Source organism: Puma concolor, chromosome E4, assembly GCF_028749965.1.
Source record: "Puma concolor isolate L17-30 chromosome E4, mPumCon1.1.hap2, whole genome shotgun sequence".
Lineage (NCBI taxonomy): Eukaryota > Metazoa > Chordata > Mammalia > Carnivora > Felidae > Puma > Puma concolor.
Genome location: NC_141683.1, coordinates 49,149,187 through 49,170,462, shown reverse-complemented (window position 1 = coordinate 49,170,462; position 21,276 = coordinate 49,149,187). Strand labels below are relative to the sequence as shown.

Below are 21,276 nucleotides of genomic sequence, written 5' to 3'. Positions count from 1 at the left end.
TTAGCCTGAAGTTGAAGGAGGGGAAAGAATTTGTGAAGTGAATGAGAAATGTGAGGTGGAGAAGAGGAAGAATGGGATGGGGGTGGGGGTGGTTCATGTCTAATACCTCAGCTGTCTTAGTGACGTATGAGGACAGGAGACTGGTTCCGTGCCCCTTTCCATGCACTAGAAGGACCTTACCTTCTCTTATCCAGTAGCCAGACAGAAAATTTATTTTGTGAATATATTTTTCTTATTTTTTAGGGATATTTCTTTTCTGTATGATGTTAAATATGTTAAAGGAGAGACTAGGGAGAGTTCGCTTTGTCCCCCACGTTTGGACCGTTCATTACAGTCAAATGATGGTGTCATTGTGCCTCATAAGGTAAATAGAGTATTTGACAAATAATTTCCTCTTTCTGTACTTGAAAAAAGTACATTTTTTTTATTTTTTTCCACTGCTAATTTATTACATATCATTTCCTTAAAATATAAAGCAATGTTGTACTATAACTGTATTGCTTATTAGTTTTGTAGCACTTTCTAATTATTTCTAGGAAAGGGTATTTAGTGTGAAAAGATCTAGAATACCTTATTTATCTAAGTGGATAACTATATAACTATAGTTACAGAAATCTAGAAAATACAGTATAGGAGACTGGATTTTTTTTTAATTTACTGTTTAAGGCTGTAGAATTCTTATTTTTGGCATATTGCTAAGGTGAATTTTAGAGTCAGTGGGTTACTGAATGTAGGGACATGTGTAAATAATACTAAAACCAAGGCTCTTTAATTTACGGTTATTTTTTTAATGTGTTCTCTGCTAACAGTTTTTTACTACTTGCCATGATCCATATTAGTTACTGATACTGTTCTCTCTGTAATCAAAATCGCTTAACTTAATAAATAGTATCCCTTTGGGATAGGAGTGTTGATTTATGCAATTCAGTTTTTTTCATTTACTAATGTTTTCGTTCTTGTCCATCTTTCTTTTTAAGCCAAAGAAACTAACAGACACTTTGATTCCTGAAGAATTTCATATTGTGTCAAATACAGGAGTTTCAGGTTTGGAGTGTTATGATGAGTGAGTACTGTGATATGCACACACTGCCTATCTGACGGGTGGAACTGTTTCCTCCTTCCCAGACACAGAAGAACCTGAGAACGGTGCACCCATATCTACATTGAAATAGGGAAACATTTGGCTTTCCTTCCTAAATTTAAGAAAGGTGTCAAAAACTAATGAAAAAGTTTTATTGAAAAAAGTTTCGGATTTCACTGGTCAAATTGTTCTGTGTCTTTCCCTACTGTTTAATTTCGAAATAAACAATTGATCTTTAAAGAAAAGAAAAAGGAGCTTTGTTCTGAATGCTTGCCTGTGCCTCTTTAGCAATGGGTTTTGAGCCATGGCCATGGAGACAAAGGAAAGTAGCCCTGTGAGCTGACATCTCATAACTGACACACCCTTGATGGCTTCGCTCCAGCCTGTGCACTTGTCATCTCCAGTTTTCTTTGTCATCCTGCTTATGGGGTGAAAACTGGGATTTTGCTTATATTTGCTGAAACAGTGTGTGAATGTTTCATAGTTTAAACAACAAGAACTTTGGACTAAGGTCTTATAACAAAATCTCCAGAGGCTGTCTTGCCAGTTCATGTTATACGGCATGTCCTTATGATAGTGGCTTTCAGAACAATATTTTGCCAAAGAGAACTAAATGGAATTCATTTGGGGGGGGGGATTTTTTATTTTTATATAATTTTAAAAATTATATAAAAGTTATAAAAATAGGAAGGACAAGGAGCTCTCATGTACTCTCTATTTTAACTCACTAAGTATTTACATTTTGCCTTATTTGTTTTAAAATACACATATACATAAATACATTAAAACTATTCAGAAGTAAGTTGGAGATGTCCTGACCTGTTATCATCAAATATTGCAGTGTAAATTTCCTAACAACCCACCAGCTGTAGATATTTTTGATGACTTTTTTAGTGTCATCATTTCTCATCTGTTTATTAGTTAGCATTTTACCATATGGACTCAAGGATTTCTTTTTTTTTTTCCCCCAGGGAGTTATAATTCTTTACTGCGATTATTTATTTTTATGTTCAGGGGGTGCCTGGGTGGCGCAGTCGGTTAAGCGTCCGACTTCAGCCAGGTCACGATCTCGCGGTCCGGGAGTTCGAGCCCCGCGTCGGGCTCTGGGCTGATGGCTCGGAGCCTGGAGCCTGTTTCCGATTCTGTGTCTCCCTCTCTCTCTGCCCCTCCCCCGTTCATGCTCTGTCTCTCTCTGTCCCAAAAATAAATAAACGTTGAAAAAAAAAATTAAAAAAAAAAAAAAGAAAAAAAAAAACTTCTTTGATTTGGCCAGTGTTAGCTCCTTTGATCTGGCTTGTATTCTCTTTGGACATGTCCCCATCATTCTTTGAGTGTTTCCTTATTTTCTGATTCAATAAGATTTCCAGGTTCACCCTGTATTTCCCAAGTCAGGCTGTGGAATGAGCTATGTTGCTTCTCCTGGGAGTACTGATTCCTTTTGGTGGAGAATGGTACTTAGAAATCACGATCTGGATAGTGGATGTGTCCGTTGCTCCTGGGGTATCATTGCTTCTGGTTTCTCTCATTTTTGAAACTTTATTTTGAATTTTTATGTTCTCTGGAGATTTTTCACTGATCTAAATTCTGAAAGTGGACCTTATTAACCAACTTGAGTTCTGGTAAGGGGCAGAACCAAAGAAAATGTTATTAACTAGGGGAAGAAAAAGATACATAAATAATAATGAATTAGATGAATTACCATGTGGTTCTCATTGTGATACTCATTTAAATGTAAATTTAAATGTGATACTCATTTAGATATGGTTGGGAGTTAGGTAGACTGGGTTCTAGTTTCATCCTTGCTTATTTATTTTATAACCTGTTTCATTACTTAACTTTGTTGACTTCGGTGTTCTTAGAACACCCTTCCACCTTTGAAAAGGCATTTAAAAAGAAGAATCAAGAAAGTTTTCATATTTTAACATATGGAGAATGTGATTAAAGCTCCTTTAGTGAAAATACTCCAAATATGATAAATATCATTACATCTGTGTCTGTAGATATGTAGGTATGATCTTGTGTGTAAAATGATGCACTGTTTTGATTGCCTCCAAGCTTCTCCATTTGATTAGGTTTTAGGTTCATCATGTTGTCATATGTGATAAACAGGCCAGTTAATTTTCTCCCAGTAATATTGACCCGTTTTATTTATTGCAGCAAATATACTACTCTCCTCACAGATAATGAAAACAGGCTATTGCTCTTCCCATCCATGTAAGTATGGTTTATATTTGAAAGTATTTCTTAGAAGGAAAATATGCATATTTTTATTTTTCATAGTACTTTGTTATACAGAAAATATTAAAATTGTAGCAGAAACCCAATAATTGTCCACAATTCTATCATCTAATCAGTGTTTTCATTTGTCCAATTGCATATTCAATTTTACATATTTATAATATGTAAGTACTGTAAAATATTTTTTTCACAGTTTTAAATTTCTTTCTTCTAAAATTTTATTTTACTGTGGAAGGAACACTTAACATGAGATCTATCTTCTTAACAATTTTTTTTCAATACAGTGTCAATGAGTCTAGGCAACGTTGTACAGCAGACGTCTGCTACTATTGTCTCCTTTTTCCTTCTTCTTACCTCTCCTTTCCTTCCTATCTTCTCTCTTATCTTTCCTCCCTTTTCTTTTCTTACACTGTGAAGTAACCAGTATTAACAGCTTGGTATTTACCTCTCCACATTTTTCCTCTGTTCTTACAATCCTACACAAAGAGTGTAGAGAATTTTTGGAGGGAACTATTATTTTCTTTACAAAAAAGAGGATCATACTGTTTACATTCTCTTTTTCCTTTTTCTTCTTCTTTTTTTTAGTGTTATTACTGGTATAACCCACTAGATCAGTACAAGCGCTACTAGATGTAGTAGGGCTAATGCTTTAAAATATCACAAATATTCGATACTGTATACGTTTTCTGTATATTATATTCTTTTTGTCAGTTGAGGATGACCTGTTATAACACTAATATCATAAGTCTGCCACCTTAATCTTTTAGGAAACCTAATAAAAGAGTAGAAGTGGTCCAACTGAATGATGTGATGGACGCCATGCTAGAGAGGGCTGGTGTGGAGAATCAGGAATATACAGGGCCAACCAAGGTAATTGCAAAGATCATTGTAACCTAGTGGTTAAGAGCATACATTCTGAGGAGCGCCTGGATGGCTCAGTCAGTTGAGCGGTCGACTTTGGCTCAGGTCATGATCTCATGGCTCGTGAGTTAGAGCCCCGCGTTGGGCCCTGTGCTGACAGCTCGGAGCCTAGAGCCTGCTTCCCTTTCTGTGTCTTCCTCTCTCTCTGCCCCTCCCCCTCTCATGCTCTGTCTCTCTCTGTCTCAGAAATAAATAAACATTAAAAAAAAAAAAAAGCATGCATTCTGGGAGCCAGAAAGACTGGAATGAAACCCTGCCCTGCCATTTATTAGCTAGTGACCTTAGACAAATTATTTAATGTATTTGTGCCTCAATATCTTCATCTTTACATTAGAGGTAATATCTCATGAAGCGAAAAATAGAACTATCCTACGGTTTAGCAGTAGCACTATTAGGTATTTACTGAAAGGATACAAAAATACATATTCAAAAGGGTACATGAACCCCAAGTTTATAGCAGCACTATCAACAATAGCCTAACTATCGAGGGAGCCCAAATATCCATCAACTGATGGATGGATAAAGAAGATGTGGTATATATATACAATAGAATATTACTTAACCATCAAAAAGAATGAAATCTTGCCATTTGCAATGGCATGGATGGAGCTAGAATGTATTACACTAAGTGAAATAAGACAGACAAATATCATATGATTTCACTAATATATGGAATTTAAGAAACAAAACATGATGAACATATGGGAAAAAGGTGGAAAAAAGAAAAGAGGGAAACAAACCACAAGAGACTCTTACCAATAGAGAACAAACTGAGGGTTGACAGAGGGAGGTGGATGGGAGATGAGCTAGATGGGTGTTGGGTATTAAGGAGGGCATTTGTTGGGATGAGCACTGGATGTTGAATCACTGAACTGTGCTCCTGAAACCAGTATTGTGCTGTATGTTAACTAAAATTTACATAAAAGAAAATAAATTACCGGTAATAATAATATCTACTTCATAGGATTGTTGAGATTAAATAGCATATGAATATAAAAGGTTTAGATAGTGCTTGGCATGTAATAGACACTGTATAACTATTAGTATTATTATTACCGTATTTCATTGACTATAAGTTACCACTGATTATAAGCCCCTTATTATTTTATGTACCATTACCAAACATTGCCAATTAAACCATGCTTTCTTACCACTTAAAATTTTATTTTATTAATGAAAAGAGCTCTTTCAATCTTACATAGTTATAGATATTTTTCTTTATGCAGGCCCTTTCTGTTTTGTAAATTTTGATTTTTACAGAATTTGAAACTTATAGACAAGTTCAGTATAAGACATTTCTATGTAAGCTTTACCCAAATTCTCTAGTAGTTTACATTGTGCCCTACTTGCTTATTCGTTCTCTCTTCCCCCTTCATACATATCTCTATATGTATAGTTTTTTTCTGAACTATTTTAGAGTAAGCTGGTGGCATCATGCCTCTTTATCACCAAACATTTCAGGGTGTATTTCCTATGGATAAGGACATTCTCTTACATATGCATAATACAGTTGCCAAGTCAGGAGATTTAACATTTATGTGAGAGTATTATCTGTCCATATTCAAATTTCAGATTTTATCAATTCTCCCTATATTAGTTTTTATAGCTATTTACCCCTCTGTTTCAGGATTCCAGGATCACATAGTGCTTTTATTTATTTATTTAAAAACATTTTTTTAATTCATTTTTGAGAGAAAGAGACAGAGCACCAGTTGCAGTGGGGCAGAGAGAGAGGGAAACACAGAATCTGAAGCTGTCAGCACAGAGCCTGACACAGGGCCCGAACCCACGAACCACGAGATCATGACCTGAGCTGAAGCTGGACACTTAACTGACTGAGCCACCCAGGCGCCCCCCTCACATGGTGCTTTTAGTTGTTGTGTTCTTTTAGACAACTTATAATTTGAAACAGTTCTTTGTTTTTCTTGACCATGATATTTGAGCAGATGCCAGTCAATCAGTAGAATGTTCTTCAGTTTGGTTTGTCTGACATGTACTTATGATTAGATTCAGGTTATATACTCTTGTCAGGGATGATATGGAAGCAATACCGTAACCTCATTGCACCGTATAAAGAGGTACATGATTAAACATAGATGTTTAAAAATAATATATCATTTGTGTGTATATATTTATAAGGAAAATATAAGTGACATAAACTATCAAGGTGTTTCTTAAACATTCACATTCAGAGTGTTTACCTCCTAAAATGGGTTTTTACTGACAAGACTGTAATAAACACTGATGATACTCCTTATCTTCTGCCAGATGCACAAACTACTGCATATGCTGAAGAAGGAACAGACTATTTACAATACAGTATTTCATGAACTTATTCGACAAGTCAGTGTGGACTGTGCAGATAGAGGAGAACTACTGTCCAAAATCAGGTTAGAGCCATTATTGGGATATCCTGGTTTTCTTTTGAGTTTTATGTTACAATTATGTTTATATCTGTTTTTGAGCAAATCACAAAAGTTCCCTTCTTTTTTTTTTTTTTTTAATTTTTTTTTTTCAACATTTATTTATTTTTGGGACAGAGAGAGACAGAGCATGAACGGGGGAGGGGCAGAGAGAGAGGGAGACACAGAATCGGAAACAAGCTCCAGGCTCTGAGCCATCAGCCCAGAGCCTGACGCGGGGCTCGAACTCCCGGACCGCGAGATTGTGACCTGGCTGAAGTCGGACGCTTAACCGACTGCGCCACCCAGGCACCCCAAAAGTTCCCTTCTTTATCCTATTGGTAACAAGGAACTGAATTGCATTTCTGTTATTTTTTCTATAGTAAAAATATAATAGTTGAGAACTTCCTTAAGATGATTTCTGTTGGGATGTTTGATACCATAGTCTTTTATGATTAGGAGTGAAGTGCTATGTGAAATACTAGAGAAAGTATAGATTTTGGAGACAGACTGATCTGGTTTAAATCATCATGTAGATGTGTGACTTTGGTAAAAGTGTGAGCCTTAGTTTCCTCATCTGTAAATGCAGGTAATAACTACTGTGAACATATTCTTTGCCCATTTGTTCATTCATCACTCAGTGATGTCTGTCGAGTGTCTGTGTCAAGCCTTAGGATGCTTCATAGGATTGTCATGAGAAGTAGATGCTCAGTACATATAATTATTACAGATGATCCTGATAAATACTGTTGTCGTATAATGCTTCTTATGACTGTGGTACTTTACAAAAAGCTGGAAGGAATAGTGGAATTAGAATACTGGGTTCAAATTTTGTATCTACAGTTTACTTGCCATGGAACCACAAGCAAATTATTAGATCTCTCTGAATGAGAATTAATAACATAAATTTGCCCTATTTGCCTGCTGTCTGATTTTTGGAAGCTGAGTCCTCCTATCTGATGGTGCTGAGAAACGAAGAGCAAAGCCATTAATAAGAGACTGGTCAAGATTAGATACTAAGGAGTAGGTTCTTAGAGCACCTCAACAGCTGGAAAATGCAAATTAGAATGAAGAAAGGGACAGCTGAAGTTTGAGTTGTCATTCTAAGAACAAAGCCTGGGATAGATGAGGAAGCACGGTAAAGGAGCTGGATGACTCAGAGTGGGTCCAGACTTGCCCCTTATCAGGAGTAGGGATGAGTGGGACTCTTCCAGCTGATTTCAGGAATTAGCTTCTAGGGGCCCAGATCAGGTGGGGTTCTATCCTAGGAAGTCTGACAGAAAGAGACAGGCAGGCAAGCCAAAACCAAAAATCCCCACTTCTTTCAAGTTTTCTTAGTAAAATATACTGCGTGTGGAAAGCACACTAATTAGTCAATATTGATTTCAAGCCGTATCACCGCCATTACAATGTCATAGAGAACAATTTCATGCCCCCGAGCCCCCACATGTCACCTATTCATTCCTTCTTTATTCCCATTCCCTTGAACCTGTAGCAACCACTGACCCTTCTACTGTCTCTATACTTTTTTCTCTTGCAGAATGTGACATAGTTGGGATCATGCAGCACATAGTCTTTTCAGACTGGTTGCTTTACTCACACTTGAATTTTAACTGCTGACATATTTTCTGACCGTTATTTTGTGGAATTCATTAAGTTGTGAGCATCGTATCATTGCTTTTGAACAATTTGATTATGATGTGCCTTGGTATAATTTTCTCTATGTTTCTTGTGATTGGTGGTCATTGAGCTTTTTGGATCTGTGAGTGTATGTTTTTCATCAAATACGGGAATTTTTTAGCTAGTTTTTCTTCAAGTATTTTTTTCTACCCTCCCCCCTTTTCAGGGGAGTCCATTTACTCACATATCAGCCCACTGATAATGACATAGTCCTGATACTGTTTTGAACATTTTTTCTTTAAAATATTTTTCTGTTCATTTTCTATAGTTGTTCTACTGCTTGATTGCTTGGTTGCTTGATTTTGGAGAGAGAGAGAAAAGAAAGTGCAAACAGGGGAGAGGGGCAGAAGAAGAGAGAGAATCTTAAGCAGGCTCCATGCTCATCACAGAAGCTGATGTGGGCTTCTATCCCATGACCATGAGATCATGACCTGCACTGAATCAAGAGTTAGACGCTTAACCGACTGAACCATCCACCCAGGGGGCCCTCATTTTGTATATTTTCTACTGTTCTATCTTCAAGTTCACTAATCTTTTCTTCTAAAGTATCTAATCTGCTTTAAATCCCATTCAGTGATGTTTCCAACTCAGATATTGTAGTTTTCATCTCTGAAAGCTCAACTTGGGTCATTTCAAAAATATTTGCCGGGGCGCCTGGGTGGCGCAGTCGGTTAAGCGTCCGACTTCAGCCAGGTCACGATCTCGCGGTCCGTGAGTTCGAGCCCCGAGTCAGGCTCTGGGCTGATGGCTCAGAGCCTGGAGCCTGTTTCCGATTCTATGTTTCCCTCTCTCTGCCCCTCCCCTGTTCATGCTCTGTCTCTCTCTGTCCCAAAAATAAATAAACGTTGAAAAAAAAAAAAATTAAAAAAAAAAAATATTTGCCATGTCTCTACTTAACATTGCAAACATACAAAATATAGTTATAGGTTTTTTTTTTCCCCAAAGCTGATATATATATTTTATAATGGAAGCGAGTACTTTCAGTATTTTTAGTTGCTGCATTTTAAAAACATCTAAAGCTATTTGTGTGGTTCTTCCCAAACCCTCAATCCTGCCATGGGATCCCAGGCCAGGAGGCTATAGGAAGGACTATTGAATTTCTGAATGCAAGAGAATGGTGTCCCTTGCCCAAAGTTTCTCCAAGCAGAGCCAACTGCTCCTCCAAACAGGGCTGATGAGGCTGTCTCAACACCCCTAGGAAGTGGTAATCCTGAAGGCAGTACTTGGAGGGGCGCCTGTCGGATGGGGGAGGTTTCAGGCTAGCCTTCCCCAGATCCCTAACCAGGGTGATCATCACTGGCTACTGTAAGGATCAGGCTGTAAAAATATTTTTGTAGCTCAAGCAGGGACCAGAAGTAATGGGAGATGACTTTCTTCTCTTCTCAGCTGTGGGCATCTCTGCGTACGTCTGCTTGTATCCATCAGGCAGGGGTCCTAGCCAAAGTCCTAGCAGCCTCAGAGCACCACCATCTGGCCCCAAGCTCTGGCCCCTGAACGGGCACAATGGCCTCCTGGGGTCCCTGATGCTGAGCAGAAATGTACAGAGCACATGGGCAAAGTCTGTCCTGGAACCCAGCCAGGAGTTGGTTCAGACTTTAGGCTTTAACTTTTCTGGAAACCACTGTACATAGGGGCCAGGGAGACCCCTGAAAGCGTTGAAGCACAGATTTGTGTCCTCCACCAGTGCAGGCGCCTGTACCTGTAGAGCAGTCTCCTGACGCTTCTATATGGAAATCTCATCAGGTCCACCCTGAGACTTTGGCAAGGCAATTTTCTGTGCCACCAAAGTACATGAAAACTTATCTCCTAGTATCTGAATGACCTCTTCCAGCTTTGAATGTCCTTGTCTGTTAATTCTAACATTTATGCCAGTTCTGGGTGAGTTTTTTTCTCCTCATAGGTGTGTTCTCTGCTTTCTTTGCATGCCTGGTAAATTTGATTGGATGGCAGACATTGTGAGTTTTAGCTTATTGGATGCTGTGTATTTTTGCATTTCTAAAAATATTCTTGAACTTTGATTTGTGACATGATTAAGCTACTTGAAAACAGTTTGGTGCTTTTGGGCCTTTAGGAAGACCAGAACAGTGCTTAATTTATGGCTAATTGTTTGTAAATACTTTGGCAAGACTCTTCTTTGAATCCTAAGTTTTTCCAGACTGGCTGGTTAGAACCAGCACCATTTCTAGCAGTGTGTGAGTGCTGGGTGCTCTTACCTCCCGATCCTTTCAGATGGTTTCTTCCCCAGCCTCAGGTAGTTTCTTCACATTTATGATCTTTCCTGATCTTGATGATGATCCTGATCTTTCCTTAGCTGATTACTTGAGAAGGACCCTCTGCAGACCTCCAGAGGATCTCTCGGAATAGCTCTTTTCTCTCCAGTACTCTGTCCTCTGAACTCTTGTTGCTTTCCTCTCCCTAGGCTCTTAGCTCTGTCTCCTTAACTCAGAGAGTCCGCTGGGCTTCTCCAGCGTTCTCTCTCCTTGTGCTTTGGCCTGGAAACTTTCAAGTCTGCAACTTGGAGCAATCATAGGGCTTTATTTACTTCTAGTCTCTCACTGATTACTCTCTTTCATTGCCTTGTATTCAGTGTCTTGAAAATTTTTATTTCACACGTATCTTGAAAATTGTTTTACATACTTTGCCTTTGTTGTTGTCGACGTCGTCATTGAGGTTATTTCAGGCAGGAGAATAAATTTAGTTCCTCTGGATTTATTTTTATTTTTGTACCTGTATCTATACCACAATCCTATGTATAGGTTAATATCCTTAATAAGTTTTAGAAAATTATCAGTGGTGATCTCTTTGGTAAATATCTGTTCTCCATTTTCTCTGTTTTCTCTTTTTGGAACTCTGATTAAATTTATATTAGACATTCTCATCTGTGCTTTTTGTCTCTTTATCTCTTTTTCATAATTTCCAACACCTTGTCTCTGTACTATATTTTGGGTAGTTTTTTCAAAGATATTAATAAGCGCTTTAGCTGCATCTTTTCTGCTAAAACCCATCTTTTGAGTTTTATAATCAATAATTGTATTATCCACCTAAGAGTTCTGTTGTTTGTTTTTGTATCTGTCTCATCATATTTAATATTTTTTATTGCTCATTTATTTTTAGATTCAATCTTTCATTTCTCAAACATTTCATGGATGGTTTCATATTCTAAATCTCATATTTCTAATATATGAAACTATTAGTATCTAGAATTACTATTTGTTGTTTCTTCTGGGTCTCATTTATGATGGTTTATTTACATATTTTGCAATATTTGCTTTTATAGCTAACATTTGGTTAATCTTAATCATGAAATCCTCAGAATGTAAATCATGGACGCTTCCTGAAGAGAGGATTTGTATTTTCTTCCTTCTGGAATCCTGACCGTATGTGATAGTCCAGTACTCAGGTCTCTTACTTTGAAGCCAGTCCAAGGCTTAGTGTCAGACCCAAAGTTGGTATTTTAAAAAATTTATTTATTTATTTTTAATTGAAGTGTAGTTGACATATAATATTATATTAGTGTCAAGTGTACAACATAGTGATTTGACATTATATACATTACAAAATACTCACCATGATAAGTCACCATACAAAAGTAATACAATACTTTTTACTGTATTCCCTGTGCTGAGAGTTTGTACCTCTTAGTCCCCTTCAACTACTTTGCCCAGCCCTTTATCCCCTCTCCTCTGGCAACCACCAGTTGTCTGTACTTATAAGTCTGCTTATATTGTTTTCTTTGTTTTGTTTTTCAGATTCCACATATAAGTGAAATCAAAATGGTATTTGTTTTCTTTGTCTAACTTATGTCTCTTAGCATAATACCTTTAGGTCCATATCACAAATGGCGAGCTTTTTTTTAATGACTGGCTAATATTCCATTGTTTATATATACAACCATTTCCTTATCCATTCATCTATTGATGGATACTTACGTTGCTTCCATATCTTTGTTATTGTAAATAATGCTGCAATAAACACAGGAGTGCATTTATCTTTTCAAATGAGTTTTTTTTTTTTTTTTTTTTTTAATATTCTTCAGGTAAATACTCAGAAGTGGAATTACTGGATCATATGGTATTTTTATTTTTAATTTTTTGTGGAACCTCCGTACTATTTTCATAGTGCTGCACCAATTTACATTCTCACCAATAATGCATGAGGGTTCCTTTTTTTCCACATCCTCACCAACACTTGTTATTTTGGACCCCTTTTTTTTTTTTTTAAAGATTTTATTTGTAAGTAATCTCTACACCCAATGGGGGTCTTGAACTCACAGTCCACAGATCAAGAGTCGTACACTCCACTGACTGAGCTAGGCAGGTGCTATTTTGGGTCTTTCTGATTCCAGCCATTGTGACAGGTATGAGGTGATACCTTATTGTGGTTTTGATGTGCATTTCCTTGATGATTAGTGATGTTGAGCATCTTTTCATGTGCCCGTTGTTCATCTGCATGTATTTTTTGGAAAATTATCTATTCATGTGTTCTGCCTATTTTTAAATCACACTGTTTCATTGGTGTTAACTTATATGATTTCTTTATCTATTTTGGATATTAGCCCCTTATTGGATATATCACTTGCAAATATCTCCTTTTCAGTAGATTGCCTTTCGTTTTGTTGATGGTTTTCTTCACTGTGCAAAAGTGTTTTATTTTGGTGTAGTCCTGCTTACTTATTTTTGCTTTTGTGTGGCCCTTTTCTGAAGAGAGGGATCCAAAAAATATTGCTAAGACTGATGTCAGAGAGATTATGGCCGATGTTTTCTTTTAGAAGTTTTTTGGTTTCAGGGCCCACATTTAAGTCTTTATTCCATTTTGATTTTATTTTTGTATATTATATGATGTAAGAAAGTGGTCTAATTTCATTCCTTTCATTATGTTCATCCAGTTTTCTCAATACCATTTATCAAAGAGATTGTCTTTTCCCTATGCTATAGTCTTGCCTCCTTTGTCATAGATTAATTGACTATATAAGTGTGGGTTTATTTCTGGCCCTCTGCTTTATTCCATTGATCTGTGTGTCTGTTTTTGTGTGTGTACCACGCTGTTCTGACTACCAATGCGTTGTAGTATAGTTTGAAATCTGGGAGTGTGATACCTTCAGCTTTGTTCTCCTTTCTCAAGATTGGTTTGGCTCTTAGGGTTTTTAAGGTTCCATATGATTTTAGGATTATTTGTTCTAGTTCTGTGAAAATTGTTGTTAGCAATCTGATAGAGATGCATTGAGTCTGTGGGTTGCTTTGGGTAGCAAGGACATTTTAATGATACTAATTTTTCTGATCCATGAGTAGGGTGTATCTTTTCATTTGTTTGTGTTATCTTTAATTTCTTACATCAATATCTTACAGTTTTCAGAGTATAGGTCTTTCATCTCCTTGGTAAAATGTATTACTAGATATTTTATTATTTTTGGTGCGATTATAAAAGAGATTTTTTTTCCTTTTTTTAATTAAAAAATTGTTTTTGTTACTAAATGGGTTTGTTTTCTTGTTTTTTCAGTTTATTCATTTTGAGAGAGAGATCGAGAGTGCAAGGGGAGGGGCAGAGAGAGAGGGAGAGAGAGAGAATCCTAAGCAGGCTCTGCTCTTGTCAGTGCAGAGCCGAACATGGGCTTGATCTCACAAACTGTGAGATCATGACCTGAGCTGAAATCAAGAGTCAGAGGCTTAACCAACTGAGCCACCCAGGCACCTCAGATGGGATTGTTTTCTTAATTTCTCTGCTAGTTTGTTATTAGTATATAGAAATGTAACATTTCTATATATTAATATTGTATCCTGCAAATTTACTGAATTCATTTATTAGTTCTAATAGTTTTTTGGGGGAGTCTTTAGGGTTTGCCATATATAATATTATGTCATATGCAAATAGTGACAGTTTTATTTCTTCCTTACCAATTTGAATTCCTTTTATTTTTGTTTCTTGTCTGATTGCTCTGGCTAGGACTTCTAGTACTATGTTGAATACAAGTGGTGAGAGTAAGCATCTTTGTGTTGTTACTGATGTTAGAGAAAATATTTCACCTTTTAACCATTGAGTATGTTAACTGTGAGTTTGTCATAGATAGGCTTTATTATATTGAGTTATGTTCCCTCTGTATCATTTTGTTGAGAGTTTTATCACGAATGGATGTTGAATTTATCAAATACTTTTTCTGCATCTATTGAGATGAGCATATGGTTTTTATCCTCTATTTTGTTAATGTGGTATATCCCACTGATTGATTTGTGGACATTGACTCATTCTTCCATCCCTAGAATAAATCCCACTTGATTGTGGTCACTGATTCCTTTAATGTGTTGTTGAACTTGGCTTGCTAATATTTTGTTGAGGATTTTGGCATCTATGTTCCTTAAGGATAATTGACTTCTAATTTTCTTTTTTTGTGATGTCTTTGGTCTTGCTATCAGGGTAATGCTGTCTTTAACAAAACAATTCTTCCTTTTCTATTTTTTGGAATAGTTTGAGAATAGGTGTTAACTCTTCTTTAAATATTTGGTAGAATTCACCTTTGCAGCCATCTCATCCTGGCTTCTGTTGGTTTTGAGGTTTTTGTTTAGTGATTCAATTTAATTACTAGTAATTTGTCTGCTTAGATTTTCTATTTCTTCTTGATTCATTCTGCTAAGGTTGTATATTTCTAGGAATTTATCCATTTCTTCTAGGTTGTTGGAATTTGTTGGTAAATAATTTTTCCTAGTAGTCTCTTGTAGTCCTTTGTATTTCTGTGGAGTCATTGTACCTTCTATTTCATTTCTGATTTTATTTATTTGAGTACTCTCTCTTCTTTTCTTGATGAGTCTGGCTAAAGGTGTATCAAGGTGTTATTTTCAGAGAAATGCCTTTTAAGTTCACTGATATTTTTTTTTCAGTTTATATTTTCTTTTTTTTTTTAATTAAAAAAATTTTTAAGCTTTATTTATTTTTTGAGAGAGAGAAAGAGAGAGTGACAGAGTGCTAGCAGAGGAGGGGAAGAAAGAGAGGGAGACACAGAACCTGAAGCAGGCTCCAGGCTCCGAGCTGTCAGTACAGGGCCCGACATGGAGCTTGAACTCACGAACCGTGAGATCATGACCTGAGCCGAAGTCAGATGCTTAATCAACTGAGCCACCCAGGCACCCCATATTTTATTTATTTCTGCTCTCTGATCTTTAGTATTTCCTTCCCTCAACTAACTTTGGGCTTTATTCTTCTTTTTTCTAGTTCCTTTAGGTGTAAGATTAGATTATTTGATATTTTTCCTATTTCTTAAATTTTTTTTTTTTTTTAACGTTTTTATTTATTTTTTTTGGGACAGAGAGAGACAGAGCATGAACGGGGGAGGGGCAGAGAGAGAGGGAGACACAGAATCAGAAACAGGCTCCAGGCTCTGAGCCATCAGCCCAGAGCCCGACGCGGGGCTCGAACTCACGGACCGCGAGATCGTGACCTGGCTGAAGTCGGACGCTTAACCGACTGCGCCACCCAGGCGCCCCTATATTTTTCCTATTTCTTGAGGTAAGCTCGTATCACCATAAATTTCCCTCTTAGAACTGCTTTTGCTGTGTCCTATATATTTGTAAACAATGTGTTCCCATTTTTATTTACCTCAAGGTATTTTTTAATTTTCTGTTTGATTTCTTTGTTAACCCATTATTTTCTTTTTAGTAGCATGTTGTTTAGCCTCTAGTTTCATACTGTTGTGATCAGAAAAGATGCTTGACATGATTTAAATCTTCTTAAATGTATTAAGACCTGTTTTATGGCCTGATATATGACCTATCTTGAAGTGTTTCAGATATACTTGAAAAAAATGCATTCTGCTGGTTTTGGATGAAATGTTCTCTATATATCTCTTGAGTCCATCTGATCTAATGTCATTCAAAGCCACTGTTTCCTTATTGATTTTCTGTCTGGGATGATCTATCCATTGATGTAAGTGGAGTATTAAAGTCCCCTACTATTTTTGTATTACGTCAATTTCTCCCTTTATATCTGTTAATACTTACTTTATAAGTTAGATGCTTCTATATTGGGGGGATAGATATTTACAATTGCTATATCCTTTTGCTCCCTTTAGCATTATGTAATGCTGTTCTTTGTCCCTTGTTATGTTTTTTGTTCTGAAGTCTATTTTGTGTGATATAAATATTGCTACCCCAGCTTTTTTTCATTTCCATTTGTATGGAATATCTTTTTCTATCCCTTCACTTCAGTCTGTATATGTCTATATGTGAAGTGAGTCTCTTGTAAGCAGCATATAGATGAATCTAGTTTTTTTGGTTTTGTTTAATCACTTAGTCACCTTACATCTTTTGATTGGAGCATTTAGTTCATTTACATTTAAAGTAATTATTGATATTTGTGCTTATTGCCATTTTGTTCATTGTTTTCTGGTTCTTTTTATAGTTCTTCTCTGTTCCTTTCTTTTCTTGCTTTCTTGTGATTTGATGATTTTCTTTAGTGTTATTCTTGGATTTCTTTGTCTTTAAAATTTCTTATGTATCTGTTACAAGTTTTTGGCTTGTGGTTACCATGAGGTTTATATAGAACACCCTATGTATTTAATAGTCTGTTTTATTTTATTTTCAAATTTTTATTTAAATTCTAGTTAGTTAACATATAGTGCAATCTTGGTTTCAGGAGTAGAATTCAGTGATTCATCACTTACATACAACAGCCAGTGCTCATCATAGCAAATGCCTTCCTTAGTACCCATCACTCATCTAGCCCATCCCCCACCCACCTCCTGTTTGTTCCCTATTTTTGGAGAAGAGACTCTCATGGTTTGTTTCCCTCTCTCTTTCCCTGCTGCCCCATATGCTCATCTGTTTTGTTTCTTAAGTCCCACAAATGAATGAAATCATATGGCATTTGTCTTATTTTGCTTAGCATAGTACATTCTAGCTCCATCCATGTCATTGCAAATGGCAAGATTTCATTCTTTTTTATGGCTAAGTAATATTCCATTGTGTATATATACTGCATCTTCTTTATTCATCCATCTGTTGATGGACATTTGGGCTCTCTCCCTAGTCTGGCTATTGTTGATATTGCTGCTGTAAACATCAAGGTGCATGTACCCCATTGAATCTATATGTTTGTATCCTTTGGGTAAATGCCTAGAGTGCAATTGCTGGATCATAGGGTAGTTCTATTTTTAACGTTTTGAGGAACCTCCATACTGTTTTCCAGAGTGGCTGCACCTGTTTTCATTCCCATCGATAGTGTAAGAGGGTTTCCCTTTCTCTGCATCCTTGCCAACACCTGTTGTTTCTTATGTTGTTAATTTTAACCATTCTGACAGGTGTGAGGTGGTATCTCATCTTGGTTTTGACTTCTATTTTTTGATGATACGTGATGTTGAGCAGCTTTTCATGTGTCTCATAGCTGTCTGGATGTCTTCTTTGGAAAAGTATCTATTCTTGTCTTCTGCCCATTTCTTCACTGGATTACATGTTTTTTGGGTGTTGATTTTGGTAAGTTCTTTAGAGATTTTGGATGCTAACCCTTCATCTTATATGTCATTTGCAAATATCTTCTCGCATTCTGTCAGTTGACTTTTAGTTTTGTTGATTGTTTCCTTCACTGTACAGAAGCTTTTTGTCTTGATGAGGTCCCAATAGTTTATTTTTGCTTTTGTTTTCCTTGCCTCTGGAGTCATGTCTAGTAAGAAATTGCTATGGCTGAGGTCAAAGAGGTTGCTGCCTGTGTTCTCCTTTAGGATTTTGATGGTTTCCTGTCTCACATTTCGGTCTTTTATCCATTTTGAGTTTATTTTTGTGTGTGGTATAAGAAAGTGGTCCATGGGGCACCTGGGTGGCTCAGTCAGTTAGGCGTCTAATTCTTGATTTCTGCTCAGGTCATGATCTCACGGTTTCATGAGTTCAAGCTTCGCATTGGGTTTTACACTAACAGTGCAGAGACTGCTTGGGATTCTCCCCCTCTCTCTGTCCCTCCCTTACTTGTGTTTCTCTGTCTCTCTCAAAACAAATAAATAACCAAAAAAAAAAAAAGGAGGCCCAGTTTCATTCTTCTGCATGTTGCTGTCCAGCTTTCCCAACACCATTTGTTGAAGAGACTATCTTTTTCCTTTGGATATTCTTTCCTGCTTTGTCAAAGATTACTTGACCATATAGTTGTAGGTCCATTTCCGGCTTTTCTATTCTTTTCTATTTATTTATTTATTTATTTATTTATTAATTATACATTTTTATTTATTTATTTTTTCTGCTCCACTCTCTTCTGTTCCATTGATCTATGTGTCTGTTTTTGTGTATAGCTTGAAATCTGGAATTGTGATGCTTCTAGTTTTGTTTTTCTTTTTCAAAATTGCTTTGGCTCTTTGGGGTCTTTTCTAGTTCCATACAAGTTTTAGGATTGTTTGTTGTAACTCTGTGGGAAATGCTGGCGATATTTTGTTGGGGATTGCATTAAATGTGTAGATCACTTTGGGTAGCATAGACATTTTAACAGTGTTTGTTCTTCCAATCCATGAACATGGAATGCTTTTCCATTTCTTTGTGTCCTCTTCAATTCCTTTCATAAGTCTTCTATAGTTTTTAGAGTGTAGACCTTTACCTCTTTGTTTAGGTTTATTCCTAGGTATCTAATTGTTTTCAGTGCAATCGTAAATAGGATCGCTTCTTTGATTTCTTCTGCTGCTGCTTCGTTATTGGTGTATAGAAATGTAATAGATTTCTGTATGTTTATTTCATATCCTGCAACTTCAGCAATTTTTTGGTGGAATCTTTCGGGTTTTCTTCAGATTATCAAGAAGTCTGCAAATAGTGAAAGTTTGACTTCTTCCTTGCTGATTTGGAGTCCTTTTATTTCTTTTTGTTGTGTGATTGCTGAGGCTAAGACTTCTATACTATTTAACAGTCTATTTTAATTTGATGTTTAAGTTTAAATACCTTCTAAAAGTAGTAAATTTTACTGCCCACACAGCATTTTATGTACTTAACATATTTTACATCTTTTTACTTTATGTGTCCCTTAGCTAATTATTGTAGGTATAATTGGTTTACTGCTTTTGTATTTTAACCTTTATACTACTTTGTAAGTGATTGATCTATTACCTTTATTACATGTTTGCTTTTACCAGTGAATTTTTTTGTTTCATAAGTTTCTTCTACTGGTGGCCTTTCCTTTTCTGCTTAAAGAAGTTCCTTTAACATTTCTTGTTAAGGCCAGGTTAGTGGTGATTAACTCCTTTAACTCTTGTTTGCCTGGGAAACTCAGTTCAATCTGAGTGAACTCCTTTAATTCTGAGTGATAGCCTTGCTGTGTAGAGTATCCTTGGTTGTTGGTTTTTTCCTTTCAGCACTTAGAATGTATCATGTCATTCTCTTCTGGCTTGCAAAGTTTCTGCTGAAAAATCAGATGATACTCTTATATGTGTTTTCTTGTACATAACTACTTACTTTTCTCTTGCTATTTTTTTTTTTTTTTTAAATTTTTTTTCAACGTTTATTTTATTTATTTTTGGGACAGAGAGAGACAGAGCATGAACGGGGGAGGGGCAGAGAGAGAAGGAGACACAGAATCGGAAACAGGCTCCAGGCTCTGAGCCATCAGCCCAGAGCCCGACGCGGGGCTCGAACTCCCGGACCGCGAGATCGTGACCTGGCTGAAGTCGGACGCTTAACCGACTGCGCCACCCAGGCGCCCCTCTTGCTATTTTTTTTAAACTAGTTTGCTTTCTCTTTTTTTTTAGGTTTATTTTTATTTATTTATTTTAGAGAGAGAGAGAGAGAACACAACTGGGGGAAAGGAAAAGAAGGAGAATCTTTTTTTTAAATTTATGTTTATTTTTATTTATTTTGAGAGAGAGATAGAGAGCAGGCAGGGGAGGGGCAAAGAGAGAGGGAGACAGAATCCCAAGCAGGCTCTGCACTGTCAGCACAGAGCCTGATATGGGGCTCAAACTCACAAACTGTGAGATCATGACCTGAGTCAAAGTTAAGAGTCAGACGCTCAACTGACTGAGCCACCCAGGTACCCCTTCTCTTGCTATTTTTAATGTTCTCTCTTTAGTTTTTGGAATTAAAATGCCATTAGGCATTAATATGTGCCTTGATGTGAACATCTTTGGATTCATCTTGTTTGGGGCTGTGTTTCCTGGACCTGGATGTTTGTTTCCTTTTTCAGATTAGGGAAATTTTCAACTATTATTTATTCAAATAAATTTTATACCCCTTTCTTTCTCTCTTTTCCTTCTGAGACCCTATAATATGAATGGTTGTGTACTCAATGTTGCTCTGGTGGTCCATTACCCTATCCTCATTTTAAAAATTCTTTTCTCTTTTTGCTGTTCAGCTTAGATGATTTTCACTACCTTGTCTCTAGATCATTGACCCATTCTGTATCCTCTAATCTTTTTTTTCTTTTTTGCATCCTCTAATCGGCTATTGATTCCCGTTAGTGTATTTTTCATTTCAGTTATTGTACTCTTCAGCTCTTATTGGTTCTTTCTTACATTTTCTATCTCTTTATTGAAATTCTTACTAAGTTCATCTACTCTTCTCTCAAGTTTGGTCAGTATCTTTATGATCATTACTTTGAACTCTTTATCAGGTAGGTTGCTTATCTCTGTTTCATTTAGTTCTTTTTCTGAGGTTTTGTCTTATTCTTTTATTTGGAACATATTCCTCTGTCTCATTATTTTGTCTAACTTTCTGTGTTTGCTTGTATGTATTAAGTAGGTCAGCTGTGTCTCCTGGCCTTGAAGAAGTGTCTTTGTGGGGCGCAGTAGCACATGGGGCCTGCTGGTCTCCCGAACCACATGATCCAGGGATGACCCTTGTGTGGACTATGTGTACCTTCTTGTTGTGATTGGGCCACAACTGCTGTGGGTGCACTGGTAGGTGGGGCTGGTCCCTGGCACGGCCAGCTCTGAGGCCCAGTTGGACTATTGTAGACATGGCGATGGGTGGGACTGGCTCTCCCTGGAGAAGGAGTCACTTTAAAGGAATG

General features: G+C 36.8%; 1 protein-coding gene and 1 pseudogene across 1 annotated transcript in view; one reads left to right on the top strand and one right to left on the bottom strand.

Annotated features, from left to right (window-relative positions):
- Positions 1-21,276, top strand: part of AXDND1 (axonemal dynein light chain domain containing 1) — an 86,697-nt gene that overhangs the window by 11,157 nt on the left and 54,264 nt on the right. The window contains exons 5-9 of the mRNA XM_086694608.1: positions 244-364; positions 978-1,063; positions 3,239-3,295; positions 4,087-4,189; positions 6,509-6,630. Coding sequence (XP_086550734.1) covers positions 244-364; positions 978-1,063; positions 3,239-3,295; positions 4,087-4,189; positions 6,509-6,630 — 489 coding nt within the window. The remainder of the gene's footprint in view (positions 1-243; positions 365-977; positions 1,064-3,238; positions 3,296-4,086; positions 4,190-6,508; positions 6,631-21,276) is intronic.
- Positions 9,600-10,988, bottom strand: LOC147572652 (inosine triphosphate pyrophosphatase pseudogene; annotated as a pseudogene).